The sequence below is a fragment of the Triturus cristatus genome, chromosome 1_1 (assembly GCF_964204655.1).
Source record: "Triturus cristatus chromosome 1_1, aTriCri1.1, whole genome shotgun sequence".
NCBI lineage: Eukaryota > Metazoa > Chordata > Amphibia > Caudata > Salamandridae > Triturus > Triturus cristatus.
In genome coordinates this window covers 14,676,072-14,698,611 of record NC_140579.1, presented here as the reverse complement: position 1 = coordinate 14,698,611, position 22,540 = coordinate 14,676,072, and the positions used below count along the sequence as shown (strand labels likewise).

Sequence of the window (22,540 nt, the reverse complement as noted above, 5' to 3'; positions counted from 1 at the left end):
ATGTCAAAAAGTTGACTTCTGAGATTAATTTTGTGTAACCTGGCTGTATATAAACTGTTCGTTATAATTAGGGCTTCTACTTTTATTGTATTTATTTTTTAATTTCCATTTTTATGTATCTGTATTTATTTTTTCCTCACTTCATTGGTGTTTACGCACATTTATTTGGCTGGTGTATTTCCACATGTATTTACCTGGTAAATGCACACTCCTGCTTGGAGGGCTTTGAGGTTTTAGTGGACTGAGAAACCGGATGCAATACAACAGCTAGAACAAGAAGGAATGATGTCCAGTCACTGCACACCGGGCCGGGCGTGGGAGGGCTTGGGAGATACAAAGGTGTTTTTAGATGTTAAACCCAAGCTCTTTTCATAAGTTCTGGTATAATATAAGCACATCGCCGCTTTAGAGCATGGGCAGTTTTTAGCAAAGAACACACGCGTCTTTATAATGATAGGCACTGCGAACAATTCAGTATGACAAGCGCCCACATACCAGGCGTGAGTGGGTTGGGTGACAGAGAAGTTTTTAGGCGTTAAACAGAAGCTCCTTTTAACAGTTCCAGGTCCAATAAGCACATCATCAGTTTAGAGGATAGGCATTCTTAGCTAGGAATGTTTGTGTATGCGTCTTCATCTTGCTTGAGACCGTAACAGACTATGCATGATCAAACGCAGGGCCGGACTGGCGGTACCGGGCTCTGACATTTCCCCGGTCGGCTGGGGGCCAGTTTTTCAGCAGTGGGGGCCGGTTTTGTTACTTTGGCCCAGTTTTGCAACACTGCGGCAATATCGGCCCCTAGTAACAAAAGCAGCAAGCAAGCGTTTCCAGCTTCCCGGGGCCAGGCAGTGCCTCCCTATGGGCTGGTCTGAGAAAAGTGGCAGGGCGGCTTTAGGTTCCCAGTCCCGCCCGGATCAAATGACACACCGCAGGAACATGTATTGTCACCTTGGTCTATTTTTACCTCCTATCCACTACATTGTGACTGAATTGAGTGCGATTGACAAGCTACAGGCACAATGTGTACGTATCAGTACGGTTTATATCCTAATTCATATTAGCTCAATGTGTTTACTTAAAATCAGTGCAATTTCTCAAATGTATACAATCGGGTAACAGTGACCGAATTGAGTGCAATTGACAAGCTACAGTCAGAATATGTACGTATCAGTACGGTTTATATCCTAATTTATATTCGCTCAATGTGTTTGCAATTTCCCAAATTTATGCAATGATTTTACGTAATTACGCAATAACATTTTTCATTCATTCTGTGATAATAGAACACGTGCACATCTTACGCGTATTAGAGCTTCTTTTTTAGATCTTTCCTAAAAGACAGATTCATCTGTCTGTAGTCAAAGTCCTCTTGTGGACTCACCAAAAACATACACTGGGCTTAGAGCCCGCCCATTGCACACCATTGGTTGAATTTACTGACGCTCTCACTTGCTCTCTTCTGATTCAAAGGCCTAGCTTCCTCTTACTGTGTTTGTCCCTCCCCTGGAGCACAGCCAGTAAACATCTATTGGATTGGCTGACTGGTTTCCTTCCTCTGCTCACATTTATGAATTGATATTTCATTTCCTTGAAACCTTTTTTAAAATATTTCTTTCTCCCCCTCAAATCCTTGCACCCCGTCCCTGAGCATTCTGTGCTGCTCCCTCCTCTCACCACTTGTACTCCCTTCCATCTGCTTTTTGTCCCATACCCGCCACTCGCTCCACGAGCTCCCTGATTTTAATTATTCTCACCCCGTCTGTTGCTCCTCCCCCCTACTGTGTGTTGCTTCCCTCCCATCCACACCTTTGCTGCAGCCCAACCCCTCGCGGTCATTTAAAATATATATATATATTAATTTTTTGGAGGCTTGGCAGCTGTGATTTCAAGAGGGCAACTTCTTTTAATAAAGCGCTTTCACACCAGTAAATATTATTTTTATTATCTACTGCTCCACGTGTGTCCACCATCTTGGATTGGTAAATTAAAAAAATTAAGAAAATGATGGCCAGGTGCATGTGTGATGAGGCATGCACACCTCATGAGTGACTGATGCAACACCAGTAGCGTCATGGCGGCACCTGCGCACTAGGCTAAGGTTGTGCTATCACACATTTTTGTTTACTTTTTTAATTTTTTTTTTTGCTGATGCTGCACAGCCGCAAAACTCATTTTGCTTTTACTGATGCGGCACAGCTATTGGCATGCCAGTCCTCCTCAATTCCTTAGAGAAACACTCAAAAGGTAGGGTGTCCGTATTTTCCATTTAAAAAACATAGATGCATGCAGGAAAAAGACTGTTCCCAGGTTGAATTTGTTAAATCATAAAGTGAAAACTCAGAGCCTTCATTTTAAACTCGAAATGTTATTCATTAAAGCTAAACCCGTATTTTTGTTGCCAACACCGCCTGAGAAATGATTCAGCACTACGATACAAGGCCTCTTGAGGGCACCAATGAACCAAAGGTCTTTGGCCCAAGAGTGACCACATGGCCTCTTAGTGCTGCGCACAGTGAGTGTCTGTTAGACCTGGCACCATTGGTGTGGGTCTCCCTTCCATTTTTTGCTGTTACCTCTTATGTTTTTGCTGGTGTTAGATGCTTAGGGCACTGTGCCACTGCTGTCCAGTGCCACAGTGCAAGTCCTCCCTATTGTAAATTGATGTATGAATTAGTGACTCCATGAATGGTGTTATGTGGCATTTGGTGATGTGGTACACAGACCTTTAAGGTGAGACGTAATGATATGGTGTGCCAAAGTCTGAGAACGTGTGGTATTGTGTGTGTTGAGAGTGGTGTGGTACTGAGAGATGTGGTGTTGAAAATTGATGATGGAATATGTAGGTGTATGATATAATGTGCTGTAGTGAGGTAGGCTGAAGTGGAGGGGTGCAATATGAGATTGTCTTGTGTGGTATGTTGGTGTGCCCCTAAACAGTATAAGACTGAGAATACAAAAACAACAATTGATGGACAGAATTCAGAACAATGTCATACATTCACCCCAGTACAGAGATCTGGGCCTAAATCCATCATTTTTTTGCTCACCATGCCATTCCAGTTTGAACCCAGCCATATGCAAATCAGTCTTGACCCTGTGCCCCATGGGAACAGTCCAGCCCGAACTGCCAAGCCAGGTCCTCCCTGAACTGGAAACAAGCATCCTAGGACCGGTTTCGGGCTTTCAGCCCTCGTCAGCCAGGATAGCTTGATTCCAGTGGCATGGAGAGCAAGGGACTCACGTCTGAGCATACCCTTCCCACTCGGGGTGACAAATGCAAAAACAACAATTGATGGACAGAATGCAGAACAATGTCATACATTCACCCCAGTACAGAGATCTGGGCCTAAATCCATCGTTTTTTTGCTCACCATGCCATTCCAGTTTGAACCCAGCCATATGCAAATCAGTCTTGACCCTGTGCCCCATGGGAACAGTCCAGCCCGAACTGCCAAGCCAGGTCCTCCCTGAACTGGAAACAAGCATCCTAGGACCGGTTTCGGGCTTTCAGCCCTCGTCAGCCAGGATAGCTTGATTCCAGTGGCATGGAGAGCAAGGGACTCACGTCTGAGCATACCCTTCCCACTCGGGGTGACAAATGCAAAAACAACAATTGATGGACAGAATGCAGAACAATGTCATACATTCACCCCAGTACAGAGATCTGGGCCGAAATCCATCGTTTTTTTGCTCACCATGCCATTCCAGTTTGAACCCAGCCATATGCAAATCAGTCTTGACCCTGTGCCCCATGGGAACAGTCCAGCCCGAGCTGCCAAGCCAGGTCCTCCCTGAACTGGAAACAAGCATCCTAGGACCGGTTTCGGGCTTTCAGCCATCATTAGCCAGGATAGCTTGATTCCAGTGGCATGGAGAGCAAGGGACTCACGTCTGAGCATACCCTTCCCACTTGGGGTGACAAATGCAAAAACAACAATTAATGGACAGAATGCAGAACAATGTCATACATGCACCCCAGTACCCCTAGGATGCTTGATTCCGGTCCAGGGAAGACATGGCTTGGCAGTTCGGGCTGGACTGTTCCCATGAGGCACAGGGTCAAGACTGATTTGCATATGGCCATGTCTGAACTGGGGTGGCGTGGTGAGCAAAATAACGATGGATTAAACCCAGATCTGTGACTGGGGGTGAATGTTTTGCCAATGTGCAACATTCCGTCCATCTTGTGTGTTTTGCTGTTCACCCTATGTGGGAAGGGTATGCCCAGACGTGGGTCCCGTGCTCACTATGCCACTGGAGTCAAGCTATCCTGGCTGAAGAGGGGTGAAACCCCGAAACCGGTCCGAGGATGCTTGATTCCGGTCCAGGGAAGACATGGCTTGCCAGTTCGGGCTGGACTGTTCCCATGAGGCACAGGGTCAAGACTGATTTGCATATGGCCATGTCTGAACTGGGGTGGCGTGGTGAGCAAAATAACGATGGATTAAACCCAGATCTGTGACTGGGGGTGAATGTTTTGCCATTGTGCAACATTCCGTCCATCATCTTGTGTGTTTTGCTGTTCACCCTATGTGGGAAGGGTATGCCCAGACGTGGGTCCCGTGCTCACTACGCCACTGGAGTCAAGCTATCCTGGCTGATGACGGCTGATAGCCAGAAACCGGTCCTAGGATGCTTGATTCCGGTCCAGGGAAGACATGGCTTGGCAGTTCGGGCTGGACTGTTCCCATGAGGCACAGGGTCAAGACTGATTTGCATATGGCCATGTCTGAACTGGGGTGGCGTGGTGAGCAAAATAACGATGGATTAAACCCAGATCTGTGACTGGGGGTGAATGTTTTGCCAATGTGCAACATTCCGTCCATCATCTTGTGTGTTTTGCTAAGACTGAGAATAGCCAGCACTACAAGTACTGGAATGCTAGCTGTGTGAAGTGAAGATCGTGTATCCGTGTGCTGAGGGGTGTGCTCCCAGAAGATGCAGCAGGGGAAGGCAAGCAGCCAATAAAATGTAGTATCTAGGGTAGAACAAGTGCGCAGAGCAGCAGCCAGTGCAACGGCCACAACTGGCCCCTTGTAATGCAGCAGACGCCGGATTTTGGGCGGCCCTACCATCTCCAACATATCCTGATGACCCCCAGCACTTACGGTATGTGTATAAAAGGCATTGTTTTATTTTGTGATTTTTATCCTCTTAAAGCTGTTAGGTCTCGATGACATCGTACTACAATAATAACTATATGCATGCTTGTTTTACAGTTACTCCTTGTCTAAAGTTTTTAACAAATACCAGAACTGCCTTATAAAATAAAAACAAAATCCAGAGCTACTTACATTAAGTATAGAGTTTGTTTCATCAGCGCGGCTGTTTCCCCTCTGCGCCATGTTAACTCTGTAGTCCTCTGCCAAAGCCTGTTTACCCGCAAAGATACAATTAGGTGCTACAACAAATGTTGGAGTGCAAGTGTAGTTACGTCTCTATTTAAATTTTTTCTCTGGACCCCCAAGATGTAAAAGTGCGCCTTAAAAAATATCATACTTTCACCGACCTCTCTGTCTAAGAACATCATGACTGTGCATATTTTCCGACCCTCTGCGCCACTTTTTACAAGACTCCCCTGCTTATCAGTCCATGCCACCTCTCTCCCCACGTAGAAGCCTCGTCGTGTCCTAGACGGGCGGGAGACTCGTGGAAAGAGAGTTTACGTGTTGCATTTCAATTTTTCAATGCCTACTTTAAGTGTAGGCTTAAAATTGTGTCAGACGCGCCAGGCAAGTTCTTTTGAATACCTGCAAACATAGGACTCTGTATGTTTCTATATTTGCATTTCTCATTTTTATGATATTCCCAATATAATACCAACTTCTCCACACCTTAGTCACCTCTACAAATAAATCTGTGTACTCCTAAGCTTTTCTACAGCCGTAACTGTGTTTTCTAATGAAGTCTCCACAGAATGCTGGTGCTCCTGGAAAGTGACACTGGCCTGTGTGAAAAATGTTTTCAAGTGAGCCTTGAATTGGAAACTGTGAAAAAACGGAGAGCTCATTTTTGACTTTTTGCTTCACCTCAACACCAAATTGAGCACATCACCTTCGGTTCCCTTACATGGTTACATTGAGAGCACGTTGAAACAAGCATTGGCATAGCCAATAGGTCTCGGATTTGGGACCTTATAAGTATTTAGTTATGCAGCACAATATGCTTGGTCCACCAACATCAACTGTTGCATGGCTAAAAACTTCTAAGGTCCCAAAGGCGAGACCTATTGGCTATGCCAATGCTTGTTTTCAGTGCCTATGAGTGGGTCATAAAGCGGTTTGGAATATATGCTCATCCAGTCTTTGACCTCGCTGCTGAGAGCACAGACCAATGGTTAGGTGTGCCAATTGCAGTTGTGATAAATGTAGAACTGTGTGAAGGAGCTACACAGCTGTCAAAATATTGACGGGGTGAAAGTTAAAGAAAGTGTACTGCATAAAGGGGTGTGTGTCTGTCTGTCTGTCTGTCTGTCTTGTTTGTAAAAGTGAAGCAAATGCAGGGGCGTCCATGCAGGGGAGAGTGGAAAGAGGGGAGCCCATGGTAGTTGCTTCTGTGGGGCTTCTTGTCTGCCCTCCCCTCTAAACATCTCGCCTGGAGCTGCCACTCTAGACTGGGTCATTGCAATGATCTCAATGGAGTCAGATGACAAGTTTGGTCTTTTCAGGCCAGTTTACCTGCACAATCTGAGTTTAGTTTCCTTTTGTGCCACCCAAGGCAGGTTAGTGGTTTAGGTTTACTATTTTTCAGCCTTATTTGAGAACTACATTTCATTTCCTCCCAAAGTCCACCTGTGCTTGGGGAGAGGGGCAGGTGGGTGGAGGGGTTGCCCTTGTGCCCCTCTGTGCCCCTCACGTCTGACGCACTCACACTGGCCCAGTGTGCGAGGCGCCCGTGTTTTTCGGCCCCTGCGTAAACCCTTTTTGTTAGGTCTCAGCTCGAAGGCTGCGCTTGCGCAGTCTCGATCTGTGATTTAATGACTTGGAGAAGAGGGGCTTGAACCCGCCCCTCTTCTCCCCTGTTCTCCATTGGCTGGCCTCTTCAATGCTGGCCAGCCATTGGAGAAGAGGTCCCGTCACTCCGATCAGGCCCCGTCCTTTTCGGATCGGGGGGCGTGTTTTTTGCAGAAAGTCTAATTATCTGCTCCAGCCAATGGCAAGAGGAGAACAGCAAAACACACCCCCGAATCCGAAAAGGACGCTGCCTTTCTCCGAGGCATTTCTGCTCCGCCTCGGAGAAAGGCGGTGGTGTGCTTGTCTTTATAGTAAATGAACTCGAGGGCACACATTCCCCTGAAGAGCCAAAAGGTGGACTGCCGTAAATTCGAATAACACAAGAAGGGTTGGCCAGGTCATTTGGGTGGAGATCTATCTAATCACGAAAACTGTTTTTATTATTTTTAGCCGTTAGAGTTAATCGAATCAACACATGATAGGCAACGGTTTCGTAACAAAAGTCTCAAATTACAGTTTCACTGTTGGAGTGCCACCAAACAAAATACAGAGTAACAGAACTTTTTATCCAAATACTATACAGGTTTCTGTGTACTTGTCAACAGAGAGCTCAATTAGTGTTTTACTTAAAAAATGAAAAAGGTTGGAATACATTAACATTTCGCAAAATCGATGATATATTTTCCTTTGAGTTGTAATTGTAAGATGGCTGCTTGGCTAGCGACGGGGCGCAGCCGCAGACTGACTCGACAATGAACGAACGCGTTCCCTCTTTTATGTTTTCGGCGCCCGTGACAGGACCGGCTGTCGCTCGCTTTTGGACCGCTGCTCGTTTCCGGAGCGTTGCATTGTGGGATGGATCTGCTGCGGCCGCTGAGTAGATCGCGGCCGAGTTATGGCGGCCAACTTCGAAGAGATCTTCAGATCCTTCGTTGTCAGTAAATTCAAGGAGATACAGGAGGAGACAATGAGCAGGTATCCCGAGAGAGAGGGTGTTGTAGAGCAGCTTTAGGTTGTTATTGAGGTGGTAGTCAGTTGCGGTACTCAAATGTTGTTTGTAGCTGTGGGTGGAAGATGGAGCTCGGCGGGGAGCTAAGGTCCAGAGGAGAGCGGTGTGAGGGAGCTTCGGGGGAGGGATCTGGGTTGAGCAGATTACCAGTTTAAGTTATGTTGGACGGAGAGGCTCAGGGAACGGCAACCGTTCGTGTGTGTTCTTATCTCCATGAAATGCTGTATTTTAACTTTGGGCCCACTTAACGTATGAGGCTGAGCGTGCCCGGCCCGCTTTATTTTGATAGGACGAGTCCCCGAGGAGTGGTTCCCCTTTGGGTCGTTAAACGCAAAACAACAGTGAGTGCACTTCCATGAAAACCAACCAAGCGGAAATACAAACAAAACATATTGCACATGTGCGTTGACCGTAATACCAGAACCATTCCTCCCATCGAGGGCGACGGCGCACGTCTAGCGTTGTATTACAGTCTGCCACAATTAGTCACGTGTCCTCAAAGGAGAGTTAATACACATTTTCAGCATTTTATTGTAATTTTACTAACGCCCGTGGTTCATATGTACCGACAACGTTTAAGACAACGCGAGTCGTTATTCAAAACAGATCATTTTCTGCTGCACGCAACATCAGTCTTACCTGATAATCAATATCGATATTGCTTATCAACAACAGAAATGTCAGTGTACTATGTCTTCTGGGTAAAAAAATTACATCGTCTATGGCTGGGAAGAAATACGAAACTAGTGTGGAATAACGTGCCTTATGTATATTTTGAACAATAATGTAGGTTAAAAGTAAAACCATAAGAATAACCCCGTTGTCTCTTGGCAGATTACATTTGTAAACTTGGCGTCCAGAATCCCCTACAGTCACGCTACAGGGTGTCTCATGCGCGTGCACGGTTTCTGCTGACCGGAAGTTGGTAGCGGCGCGCGGCATCCTCTTCCTGGACGGCTTGAGTAGGGAGAAAATGGCGACCCCGCCGAGCGCCTCTATGTCTGCGGCGCTGCGTAGTGAAGGAGCCGCAGCCGGGCCCAGAGGAGCCGCCCATCCAGCGCCGCCGCTCGGCGCCTTACATTAATGAGGTGAGGGAGGGTGCACAGGCGGTGGATTTGCAGAGAGGGGATGCACAGCCTAGACCCCAAGACTGGGCGGGTGGAGGGCAGGTAGGCTGCACGGCTGGGGCACGATTTACGTTGTAGAGAGGGCTGAGAGCAAGGACAGGGATACCATGTCAGGCTCAATGTTGCAGGACGAGGTTCGGGTGTGCGACAGGCTGCCCAGTTCAGTGTTTGCGCCGCGGAGGCGCAGGTCTCTGCGTTATGCTAATTCTATTTGGCATGTCGTTTTCAGAATGGATTCCCCATTGCCTCAAATATTTATCACCCCCGTTACAGCACTCCACTTCGCCCCCTTCACATGTACAGCCCCATTAATATGCACCGTCCCTTCTCACAAATCTGCAGTATTGCCTCACCCATACAGTAGTGCGGGCACTGAACCCCAAACATGGTTGCAGTACTTCTTGAATGTACAGGGACCTCATCCGCGGCGTCCCTTTTCCCCCTTAATAACCAATCCCTCGAAGACGTGCATGATCCCTTTAAGACGTGCACAACCTTGCACTGTGCTTGACATTGCCCTTCCCTCCTGTGTATTTTGCCTGTCAAGTAGGCATGATTCCAGTTTTGGTTGCACTACCTCACTCTCTAGCTCACAACCTCACAACTTCACTCTCTCTCACTCACTACCTCAATCACTCTCTATCTCACTACCTCACTCTTTCTATCTCACTAACTCACTTTCACTCTCTTTCACTACCTCTCTATCTCACTACATCACAACATCACTCTATGCTTATATATCACTACCTCACAACATCCCTCTCCCTCACTACCTCACTCTTTCACTACCTAACTCTATCTCACTACCTCACTCTCTATCACTACCTCACTCTCTATTTCAATACCTCACTCTCTCTATCTCACTACCTCACTCTCTCTCTGCTAATGCAATAGGTATCACATATGCAAAAAAAAAGCTAATGCCAATAGAAATGACAATGCCATTTATTTAGGGATACAAAAATGATTAAAAAAAATAATGAGCAATACCAATAGCTCTACCTATAATATTGCCGAGACCATTGCATTGTAAATGCTTGTTGCTCCTGAGTCCGAATTCAGAGTTAGATGGTATTAAGTACATCAGGTAATTGCAAGATGTAAATATCTCACCCCCATCCGATCAATAGTGTGAAATTCAAGATGGGAAAAGTGTTCGGTATTTATCCTGCGGATTTTGGTGCAAAGACCTCCAAATTCCGGAGATTCATAACAGGTGCTATTTCTCGCAGCCAATAAATACCAGAGTGTTATTTCTACCGGGAAATAGAAACCCCTGGATTCCAACAAACGGAATCGGGGCCGCTGTATTGGAGTGAGGTGCTCCTTCTGTCTGAGGAGCGCCCCGCCTGCAGTCCCCGCGCCCCACAGCTTCGCTGTGACCTTGGGCATGCCCTGGCAGACACTGACCCCGAGGGGCAGCCTGTGGGGGCTGCAGCCAGCCCCCTCCCGTCGCTGTGCATTGGCACTGTGTGCCCTCTGGGCGCAGCTCTGTCAAGGCCTGGCAGGGTGCCAGCTGGCCCCTGTCCTGGCGGATACCTGAGACCAGGTGAGCAGACACCTGACCCCTCGTACTCTTCAGACAGATTTGTTCTCGTGAATTTTGAATGAAGACGTCACACCTGCCCTGTAGACCCAGCTAGTGTGAGGTACACATGATGGTTTAGGGGGTTCGTCCAGGCACCTCGGGCTGTCTCCAGCCCTCCATCAGCACTCTCTCTTTTCATTCTCTCTCTCTCTCCTCCCCCTCCAAAGGCATTGTCTCTATTTCGGCTCTGGCTCGCGATAGGCTCCCTCGTCTCATTTCTCTATCCCTCCATCAGCGGTCTCTTTCCCTCTCTCTCTCTCTCTCTCTCTCTCCACAGGCTCTGTCTCCTTGTCCGTCCACAGGCTGGTTGTCTCGTGTCTATTTCTCTATCAGCACTCTCTCTTTTCTTCTCTCTCTGTCTCTTCACAGGCTCTCTGCCTGTCCTCTCTCTCTCCACAGGCTCTGTCTCCTTGTCCGTCCACAGGCTGGCTGTCTCGTGTGTCTATTTCTCTATCAGAACTCTCTCTTTTCTTCTCTCTCTCTCTCTCTCCACAGGCTCTGTCTCCTTGTCCTCCACAGGCTGTCTGTCTCGTGTGTCTATTTCTCTATCAGAACTCGCTTTTCTTCTCTCTGTCTCTTCACAGGCTCTCTGCCTCTCCTCTCCCTCCACAGGCTCTGCATCCTTGTCCTCCACAGGCTGGCTGTCTCATGTCCCCCGCTACAGACAGTCATGTCACCCCAGATGTGCGGTGGGTTGGGGTGTGGGGAGGGTTGGCCTGGAACGGCCCCCAACCTGGGCACAACTTACCCAGTGTCAGTGACTCAGTAGAGCTCATGCTGTATGCAGATGGCAGGTTGATCTCGCAGGCACGGGTGGGGTGTGGGGAGTTGGGTGATGTGGGGTGGCGTGGTGGCGGGGGGGGGGGGGGTGGTGCACATTCACATATGTGCTCTCCGTGTCAAATTATGTCTGGCTTGTTGGGAAGTTGTGTTGTGTCCTGAGCCTTTGAGTGCGGAGCCCCATCACCACCCTTGTTTCTACAGCTCTCGGGGGAGCCCCTTGCTGGGCTCCCCAGTGCAGGGCCAGTTGTCACCCGGGACCAGCAGTCCATGACATCAGGGCACACTCAGGCCTTAGTACCCCCTGGCTGTTCACTGCACATGGAGGTGGTCTCTATGGCAGGTGTTGGAGCTGGCTTTTACAGCGGGTTTACTGCCAGACTTTTTAGGTCTCGCCTAGCGATGCAGCACATGCGTTGTCCGCCTTGGCGAGAATTATTGTTGTCGGTTTCTTGGCCGAAGGGGGACAGGACATGTGCACGCATAGGCAAGACCGGAGATGTGCACACGTACAGACAGGAGATGTGCACACGGGTCACGGCATTTCAGCACAACGCGCACATGGCGCGCTTTCGCTTCCCTCCCTCCCCCCTACGGACCCCTCTTTCTTCCACTGTGTGCCGGACAGGCGATTGTGCGTGAGCACGCCGTCTCGCGTCTCATCCGCCTTGCCTAGCTGGCAAATGCGGTTCCTTGGCTCCAAGATGCCAGATGTAAGCTTTTTGTTAGGACTGCTTTGAACAGCTGTAAAGGATTCTTCTCAGAAAAGCCATTAAGGCGCTGCTCTAAGGAAACCACAAATATCCTGTTTCAAAGCATGGCTTCAAATATTTAAGGGTTTTTGTGTGTGTGTGTATTACACCTTGTAGTTTATCTCTAAGCCTGAGGGTGTGTTCTGCCCTCTCTGAGGCTCCAGCATGCCTCAGACTGCCTCATAAGGACATGGACGTCGTCGAGCTTGGCGCGTGCCTCCCGCCGCGCGCGCTGCTCATGTCTGACTCTGCTGTGTCTAGGATGGAGTCTGCAGCGCCCCGAGCCCGGCCATCGCATAAGTCATTTACAGGAAATCAGTAGAAATCAAGCTGGAAGTCTCTGAGGAGACGAGGGCTCACACATTTATACCCAGACTGAGGCGTTGCAAGGGAGGTCATGTGAGGGTAGTTTCGGGTCTTCGAATGAGAGGGCACGGGTGTTATTTAACGTGAAATGTAGAGAGTTGATGCAAGCGACGGCCCTCAAATGCGTCTATCTACACACAGGACAGGACTAGGTTCCTAGAAGCAGCAACTTTCAAGACTGACGCTTCATATGCAACGTTCCAGCCCGTCTCGATGTGAAGCGAAACCTGCTAGTTAATAAACTATAAGATGCGAATCGCATGCATGCACGCTGACTTACTTAGTTACATCTATCAATCTAGTGACCTGAGCACCAGCCATGACGAGCAGTAGTAGGCACAGGAAGGCACTGAACATACACGAGGTGTGCTGTGTCGTGTGTGTGCGATGACGTCACAGTCGTCATCATGAACGAACTGGCCAATCACTGTCTCTGCATGGCTTCACATAAGCCACAGTGATTGGCCATACGTTCTCACCAAGTGCCACCCACGCGTGGCACCCAATGCCTATTTAGGCCTCTTGTACTGTGCGGTCAATGCGTGCCTCTCGGCCAATCCTGGCTGCTCCAACAGCGCCAGGATTGACTTGAGCAGCGATACTCCCTGCCCATTAGGAAACCAGGGGCTGCGGCATGAATCAACCCTCGATCTCCTAAGAGGAAGGTAGTGCGCATGTACGGGCTGGTCGAAAAATGACCAGCCCAAAACCGAACATGCGCACTACTATTGCTGCTGAGCTTAGTGGGCTGTGTCAGAGTCACTGTCAATCATACCCTGAATTCTGGCGCAGCCCCACCCCCTTCAGCGTCCTGATAGCTTAGGGCGTGGCCCGGTAACCGGCCGGCCAGGAATGAGCGGGTGCGTCAGTGAGCTAACTTATGTTAAATTTCTAAACGAGGAACAATGGGGCCATGTGGCGGCATTGGTGGCATGCGGCATTAGTGGGACAACGGCCCAGTGCCCCAATAGACGCACCGCCACTGGGGTTTGGCCATTTCTAAATGGCAGGCCATAAGTTGCGCATCTGTACTATTAATATCTGTGGCCTTAAAGAAGAGGCCAAGAGGGTTCAGGTTGCTCTGAGTTTGAGGGTTGCGAAGCCAAATCTGGTCTGTATGCAGGAGGTTCACAATCCATGGGATAAACAGGGGGTTTGAAGAAACGAGGGCTATAACTAATATCCGGGCGGTGGGAGGCAGTTCTAGCAAATCCAGCTATTTGTACCAGTAATCGTGTAGAGGTGGACAGGTTAGGCCTCTGGGCCATTGCTGAGTGTACTGTTGGTACTGGCCGCCTTACTCTGTGCTCAATATATTGCTCGTATACTTACGAGGCCTCTATTTTTGTTTTTTTGAATGTAGAATTGGCCGCGTGCCAATCCCCCTTATTCTCTGTGGCGATTTAAACATCCATTTGGATGTGTTTTATGATTTAATTGGGAACCAACCGTACTTGGGGAGGAAACCCAGAGTGTACAGGGCTCCGCGGCCGTTGGTGAAGGACCGAGGCCTTATACATGTATGGGCGAAGTGTATGCCCCCAGACCCAGGTTTTACATTCTATTCACCCCACATAATTTTTAGGTCGAGCCTAGAACAGCGCATGCGCTGTTGCTCGAATTTTTGTAAGGGGATTTTCAAAGTGCTGCAGCCGCTGGCCTAAAGCCTGCGTGCATGTGCGCGTGAACGCGCGCAGCCGCCATATGTCTCCGTCATGGGTAATGTACTTTATGAAGGCGCTACATCAAGATATGCCAAGAACAGTCCTCACCTGCCTCGTTTCACAGTCCAGTATCTCCACCTTCATTCTTTGCCTCTTCCTGTTATTCCCCTTTTTCCAGCCCATTCTTCTGCCACTCGTCTTTGTAAAGAAATAGATGCTTGTTTTTATTTCTTTACTTTTGCTGTAATCGGGCCCCGGCGCTTTACTTTTAATGTTAAAAATAAAGCGCCGGAGCCGCGATTATAGCAAAACTAAAGAAATAGAAACAAGCATCTATTTCTTTACAAAGAACAAGCATTGGCATAGCCAATAGGTCTCGCTTTTGGGACCTTATAAGTATTTATTTATGCAGCACAATTTCTTTGGTGCAACAACAACTGTTGCATGGCTAAACACTTACAAGGTCCCAAAGGCGAGACCTATTGGCTATGCCAATGCTTGTTGTGTTTGCCGTTCTGGCTAGCCAGGCCAGGCCAGGCCAGGCCAGGCCAGGATAGAGAGGTTTGCCAAGGCCCTTTCAGATCACAACCCCCTGGTGCTGTAGGTACCAGCAGGAGGCATAACCAGACCTGGGACGTCTTGGACATCTAATAGCAAGCTTCTGAAAGATAGTGCAGATCGGGATCGGATTGGGCAGTTTTGGGAAATGAATAGAGGAAGAGACCCAGGTGGCCTGTTGGTGGATGCTGTTAAGGCAGTGGTCGGGGGGGGGGGGGGTCAGTTTTAGTTTATACCAACAAAAGCTAAGATGAAATGAAACTCGGGGCCTGTCCTCCGCCGAGAAGGACCTGCCCCCAAGGGGTTGGATGTGCAAGCATCCAAGCAAGAGGTAGCAACATTGAAATCCAAGATTCACCCACACTGTGGGACAGAGGGGGCTGATGCATTTCATCAGCACCGATCAGCATGCCACGAATATGGAGAGAGTACCTGGGGGGATAAGCCGAACGGATGAGAGAGAAGGGATTGAAAACGGTCTCCCTGCCAGAATGGACCAGGAGGGAGAGCGCATCCAGTCACCATCTGACATCATCAGAGTTTTTAGGGACTCCCATGAAGCTCACTGTACGGAGGAGCTTGAATGTCCGGCAGATGGGTTTGGACATTTGTTTACGGGCCTAGACAGAGTGATATTAATAAGGAGAACCGGCCACCCTGGATGCACCAGTAACTCTGGAAGAGATAGACGAGGCAATACAGCCCCTAGCCACTGGGATCTTTTTAGAGTCTTTTTTTTAGAGCTTCGGCAGGATATGCTACAGACCTTTTTTTGCAAGCTGAAGAAGAAACTGTTCCACCATCCTGGGAGACTCCTACTAGAAATGTGTTTAAACAACAGGCGCGCCAGCTCTGCTTCCTGGCTCCTATCGGCCAATCTCCTATAGATTGGGAAGAAGCGGTCCTCACACACCGGGTGATATCCGCTGATCACCAATGAGCCCTCCGCAGCACTTCCCGAGTTTGATCTTCAATCCGTGTGATCCTCGGCAGTTTGGGGCACGCTCGGGGTATAAGTTAAACAAGGGCAAAATCCTAGTATTATGCCCTGAGGGAATGGGGTCGAATGAAACTCACCCCAGTAACTACTTGGATGGAAGGGTCAACGGCACTGCAGTGAAGCGGGGGAGCCAACAAAGTCGGTGATGTGTCATGTAATTCCAATAAGACTTGTGGAGGATCTGCGCGTTCGGACAGCATACACTGTAGGATTGGTGTCAGACTGACTCTGAGCCCCCCCACCGTGTATGTTGGCCTTTTGTACCAGCCAGCCCACAGTGCCACTAGAGACCCCTCTTACCAAGGAGAGAACAGTTCTTGGCAACCATCGAACATGACAACCCTTATCCCTCCGGACCGTGGAAACAAAATACTACCTTTCGCTCAGTCACTTGTGCTAACTTAGTCTGTCTTAGAGAGGTGCTCAGAATAACCAGGCTGGAATACCACACAGAGCGGTCTAGGAGGCGAGGAAATGTTGACTAGCTCACTCGGCCCCAAGAGAAGGAGCATTTGTCCTTACAGTGAGGACACTCAACACGGAAACCAGAGGAGAAATTTCAAAACAGGAAATGGATTGAAACACAACAAGGCATGAGTGTTGACAGCGTGAAGCTTGACGTAAGCCGCGTATCGCCGAGAGCCACTCTTAGGTTCAAGGCTGTCGTTGCGGCTGAAGGTCGCAGGCAGATAAGCTAGAAGTAATCAACTAGTAGCCGACGAAAGATAAGAGATTGGAGCTAAGCGTTTTATGGTGCCCATAATGTCTCATTAGCACCTTCAACTGATCCAATCGTTTCTGGTTAATGTCAGTATCTCTTGATGTTGGTAGCCTGCAGTCAGCTGTTGAGCTCCCTCATTCCTGCACCTTCTCCTCTTCATGTTTTCTGTTTGCCACCCATCATATCCTTATTGGCCCTTGGCAGACACTTGGGTGTGTCCCTGGGAAGGTTAAGTTGTTTACAATGTGGGCAGTGCCATGGCTTGGTGACGTCCACGAGAGAGCTGGTGTGGGAAGTAGGGGGCGCGTCCGCTGTCCTGTGTCACATGTCGTATGCGTTTTGATTCATGCTCTAGTAATGGACCCCATCCGGGTGCCTTTGGCTTCAGGTTTTATACCTGCAAGTGTTTATGCCTCCCCATGCCTTACCTCTCGCGTCTTGTGGTCACTGGATGCCTCGTGCTACCCAGTGTCTTGTGAAATCCTGCCATGTGCAGTCAGTCTTTGCAGCTGCTTCCAGGCCAGGTTGTAAATGCATACCCCTAAGCCTCCTGATTTGGTGACCCTGAAATTCAGGGTAGGTTGCTCTCCTGGGGGGGGTTCTGGTACTTCCAACACCCACCAACGACAGCGTTTTGTACGAAGACTGTTGAGCTTCTCCTAGAGGATGGACTTGTCTTTCAGATATCTACAGCTCAGAATCCACCACAGGCTGCTGTCGCGTCTCTCATATATATACACACATATATATATATATATATATATATTACCTACTGGCGGTCGCCAGTAGGTAGTTATAGTTAGGACCACGTTTCCATAGGAAAACCTCAACATTCTATTTTGAATAACTTTGGCGCCGGTCGACGAATCCTCGCGAATTTCTCAAAATAGGTGGGGCGCTACGCTCCGCTCCTACCCTGAAAGTCTCGGGGGGATCCGTCAAGCGGGGGCTGAGATAAAAGGGGGGTCCCAAAACGCGTTTTTCCCATGCATTTTTCCATAGGACCTTTAGAACGAGCTACAGCCCGAACGGCTGAACAGAATTACTCAAAATTTGGCAGAGAGGTAGTCCCTAGGTCAAGGAAGTGCCTTTTGTAGGTTTGGTGTAAATCTGTTCAGTAGATTCTGAGAAAATAGCCTTTAAATCAATATATATATCTGAGCCAGCTTACGGTACGCTTACCGTACGCTTACCGTACGCTTACGGTAAGCGTACGGTGGCGTGCGCGAGCGCGATTCTGATTGGCTCTTAGATCTTAGTAAACATTCGAATCGGCCGAAACCAGGAAGCGGCGGCCGCCATTTTGTGTATTTCACTCTGAAAAAAAAGAGTGAAAACAAGGAAAGGGGGCAATGAGGAGAGTTACAGACCCCCTAACAATTGTAAGGGGGTCAAAGATGGACAGAAAAGTACAAAAAAAATATTTATTGATTTTAAAAAAAATCACGGGGTACGCGTACGGTAAGCTTACGGTAAGCGTACGGTAAAAAAAATAAAAATAAATAAATGAAAAGCAGATTTAAGAGTTTAGAAATTAGGGAGCTCTAAAAAGAGCTGTTGTGTTTATGGAGTCATTTTTTTAGTGGTACCTACAAGTAAGTACCGATGCAGAGTCTAAGGTTCAAGAAGAAGACTCTGTTCCCTTCATCATTGAAGTGCACACCATCTCCTCTATAAATGTCTTGCATGTCGTAACGCAAGTTGTTGTGGTAAATGGCACCCATACCATAGTCACGGAGGAAAGCAGAAACAGATTTGTTGACGTGCTTTCTTGCTTTGTCAATCTGTGGACAGAAATGATTGGACCAGTTCCATTTTTGCCTTTGGCATATGTTGGAAAACACAAAGGCAGTTTTAGGGAAAAGTGAAAACAGTTGTGCAAAGGTGTCCTTCATAAGCATTTCCAGACCTACCCCAGTCAAAGTGCCTAGGTCATTGCCACCACAGTGCACTATTATGAGGTCAGGGTGTTGGATTTGCATGAAGGATTTCACCAATGGCATCAATTGGTGCCACTTTAACCCTCTCTGACCAATCCATTTAATGTCTACATTTGGCAAAGCAAGGTCTCTCACCATATCTGTTTTCTCTGCAAACTTTTCACTCCAGAAGACATAGCTGTGCCCTACAATCCACACTGTGAACATCTTCAAAGGAGAACTGGATGCACTCAGGAGGTGTCTTTCAGTAGAATGGCAATATGAAAAGAAAGACAGTTTGGAAATGGAGGTATACATATTTTTTTCAAAACAAAAAGAACTGATTGGCTGTTTCATCCCATTCTAGAATAAAAACTAGGCTGTATGTGTAAATTAATAGAAGCATGTTTTGTATTGGTACAAAAAAATGTGTTACCAAAGAACAGTACTATGGATTTGCTGTTAGGTTTGAAAAGTCAAGCACTCTTGCTCTGTGGAATTGAAACATTGTGTGGCGAACTTCTGACCTAACTCCACACAGCAGTGTTCCATGAGCTGTTGCTATGGTAGCAGGCAGAAGTCAAGTTGGGGGAAGGGTACTAGGCAGAAGTCAAGTTGGGGGAAGGGTACTTTTGGAAAAGGGTTGGTTTTCAACCAATAGAAATGTGTGATTACATTTGAAAAAAAGGGGGAAGCACTGAGATTTGAAACTTACATGTATATGTGTGGAAAAATAGAGGGAAAGTTTGCCATTATCTGGTTCTGCTGAGAGGAGAGAGGTGAACACAACAGAGATCCTGGCTCTGATAATCTGCTGTTTGAGTGTCACATTTCTTTCACAACTAACTAATTTTAAAGGTGAGTTTACAGTTTGAGAGGGTATGTATGTGGTAACTTAAGAAATGAATAATAGAAATGGGAATTGTTTTTGTTGTAGTTACACATGGTGGTTTCATAATGTGTCAGTGTGTAAAAGTGATTTACACTTGCCCCTGAAAAAAAAAAGAGCAGTAAGTGTGCTTTCAAATTGGCAAAGAAATTTCGTTTTGGGACTAATGTGAAAATATGACTCTGTGTGCATAGAAGAATTATAGGCAGAGATTTATTGCGTCTTGCTCTGGTGATTTCACAGTTGCATTAGATGGAAAGGGGGAGCGAATTTTTGGGGGAATAAGCAGAGGGTTAGCACACACCCATGTCCTTGCCGTGTATAGTCATGCACAGTATTTACAAGCCAGTGGGGTTTTCAGGTTTAAGTCTGTAATGCAAATACATTCAGCATCACTAAGGCTGGTTGCCCTTGGTGGAGTGTAGGCAGTCACAGAGAATGCACATGGTGGTGGTCTGAAAAAAAAACAGCTTGGACACGTGCAATTAAATAAATCAAAAATAGTGGTTTCATAATGTGTCAGTCTGTAAAAGTGATTTCCAATTGTTAAAAGAGGCAAAAATATTTTTGGGAAAAAAATGTAAATATGTGTACTGTATTATAAATTGTTATAAAAATATTAATACTTTTTTCTTTTTTTTCAGATCGATATAGAAAATTTTTGAAAACTACAACCATTTTAAAAACTATTTTTAAAAAAAACAAATGAATAAATATTTTTTTGAGTGAGTATGGTAAGTCAATGTAATGTGATAAATGATTTTTAGTGTTTTTTTTAAAAAAAATAAAAAAGGTACGCTTACCGTACGCGTACGGTAAAAAAAAAAATAAAAAAAAGTTTTTAAAAACATATGTAAAAAAAGATGAAAGATAAGGTTGGCTCTTAAAAGAGCCGTTGTGTTCATGCAGGGACAGAGGAAAGAAAGATTGGGAATATTAGACGGTACGACAAGTGTGCTGATCTATTTTATTGTTCACTAGGGGAATACTGGTCTCCCTATAAGTAATTAGATCGTGACAAGTGGCGCACCGTACTTCAACCCTCGCAAACCGAGGGTTAATTTCCAGAGGGCCAGCAAAAGGAGAGTCTCCCCCCACAGATGAAGGGCTCACCTGACCTGCAGAAGAAGGAGTCTGCCCTGCAGATGATGGTCCAGGCTGAGCTGCTGTGGATGTACTGGCTCGTCTTTCTGAAGAGTTACCTCCAAAAAGATGACCATGTGTCCTTTTGTGTACATCCTTGAGGTGTCTGATCATGGTATGATTCCCAAAGGAATACTTCCTGTCAGGATTACCTCTAGAAAGTACACGCTGACACAGCCTGCAAGTAACTAAGGGTGCATTCACCTTTTGCTGGCCTTCTGGAAAAGTAAAATAATCCCAAACATAAGAAGGCTTTACTTTCCTCGCTCTCTGCCTCAAGACAGTGCTGCTGGTGCTAGCCTCACTCTCAGAAGGGCTCTGCTGTTCTGCCATCGTATCCCAAAGACAAACCAGCTCCTTCTTCCAAGGGATCACAAGCAGAAATGAGGGGAATGGGTGTGGTGTAGGAGAGTTCTAGAACTGAAAGTAGTTTCCACCAATCAAAAGTTGTGTTTCATGATCACATGACCTACCGTACGCTTACGGTACGCTTACGGAGCGCTTACGGCAAAAGTGCGCATGCGCGTAAAAAAGACACGCGCTTGCGCGCATGCGCATAACAGTCATTTCCCGGCACTTCCGCGTAACGTGCGCGTGTTGCGTAAGCGCGCACGCGTCCCACGCGCAGTACGCGCGGCTACGCAAAGTACGTAACTATGCGCAAGCAGCGTAGATAGATTACGGACGTTGCGTAAACCGTACGCTTACCGTGAGCTTACGGTACGCGTACTATAAAAAAAAAAAAAAAAAAAATCTGGAAATAAATTTTACATGTTTATTTTAAAAAATATATATAAAAAAAATATTTAAGGATTTTAAAAATTTAAGCATAGTCTTTATAAAAGATAAGAAAATTAAATTAAAAATATGTTTGAAAAAAATGAAGAATAAAAAAAAAAATAGCATTTAAAAAACCTTGCAAATTCACTGAAAAAACCATGGGTTTCACACACGTTATAGTTAGGAATTAGCATTTAAAAAACCTTGCAAATTCACTGAAAAAACCATGGGTTTCACACACGTTATAGTTAGGAATTAGCATTTAAAAAACCTTAGAAATTCACTGAAAAAACCATAGGTTTCACACACATTATAGTTAGGAATTAGCATTTAAAAAACCTTAGAAATTCAGTGAAAAAACCATAGGTTTCACACATGTTATAGTTAGCTGGACATTTTACTCGTAAAAAACCAATGAAATTGCCCCGTTATAGTTAGTTCAGCTAACTATAACTCGCGCGCCCGCAATGCACTGCTGATGACGTCACATATTACATCACTCATGACATGGTCAGTGACATCACTCATGACATCACTGATGACATCTCAAATGACATCACTGATGACCTCACTGATGACATCATCCTTGTGATAGAGTGGCAGACCTCCTCTCACCTTAATATAAGCTTTGATACACACATTCAAAAATAGAGACTAAAAATTTCAAAACAATGGACATACCAATACCAGTTACAACAACCTCTTCAGTAATTCTAAGATCCACATACACATCCACTCATTCACCAACAGTCCTATACAGTCACTCATACATGTACTCACTCATCATATGTACTCATACATCTATACATCCTGTTACACAATGCCACTCATCCATAGAGTTACTCACACACATAGTCACTCATGCTAATAAAGAATAAAACATACATTTACTTGCATATACAGTAATACACACACCACCATACTTACTTCTACGGAAACTTACACATACTTAGTCTTTTAAACAATCACTTATAGAAACACATACTTATTCATACAGGAACTCTTTCAATCTCTCCCTCTCACATATACTCACATATATACACCAATAGTCACATATACTAGTTTAAAACATATGTAGTTACTCCTGAAGACACTATTGAGACAGTCATTCACTCACTAACACACCCATACACACACTCATCCACCCATACAGTCCTGCACACATGCTGTCTTCAACACATACAAACAGTGAGTCACTCATTCATGCATCTATGCACTACGTAATACCCCCCACCGTACCATACAGACACTCAGACTGATACTCAAAAAAACAACTAATAACCTATATAGA

General features: G+C 46.5%; 1 protein-coding gene across 4 annotated transcripts in view; it reads left to right on the top strand.

Moving 5' to 3' along the window:
- Positions 1 to 22,540, top strand: part of SLC44A4 (solute carrier family 44 member 4) — a 311,986-nt gene that overhangs the window by 118,616 nt on the left and 170,830 nt on the right. Inside the window, exon 1 of one of the 4 annotated variants that reach the window (XM_085632263.1) lies at positions 5,076 to 5,109. The exons of the other annotated variants lie outside the window; for them this stretch is intronic. Coding sequence (XP_085488389.1) covers positions 5,091 to 5,109 — 19 coding nt within the window. The 5' untranslated portion in view covers positions 5,076 to 5,090. Of the gene's footprint in view, positions 1 to 5,075; positions 5,110 to 22,540 lie in introns of those variants that run through there. 4 annotated transcript variants of the gene reach the window in all.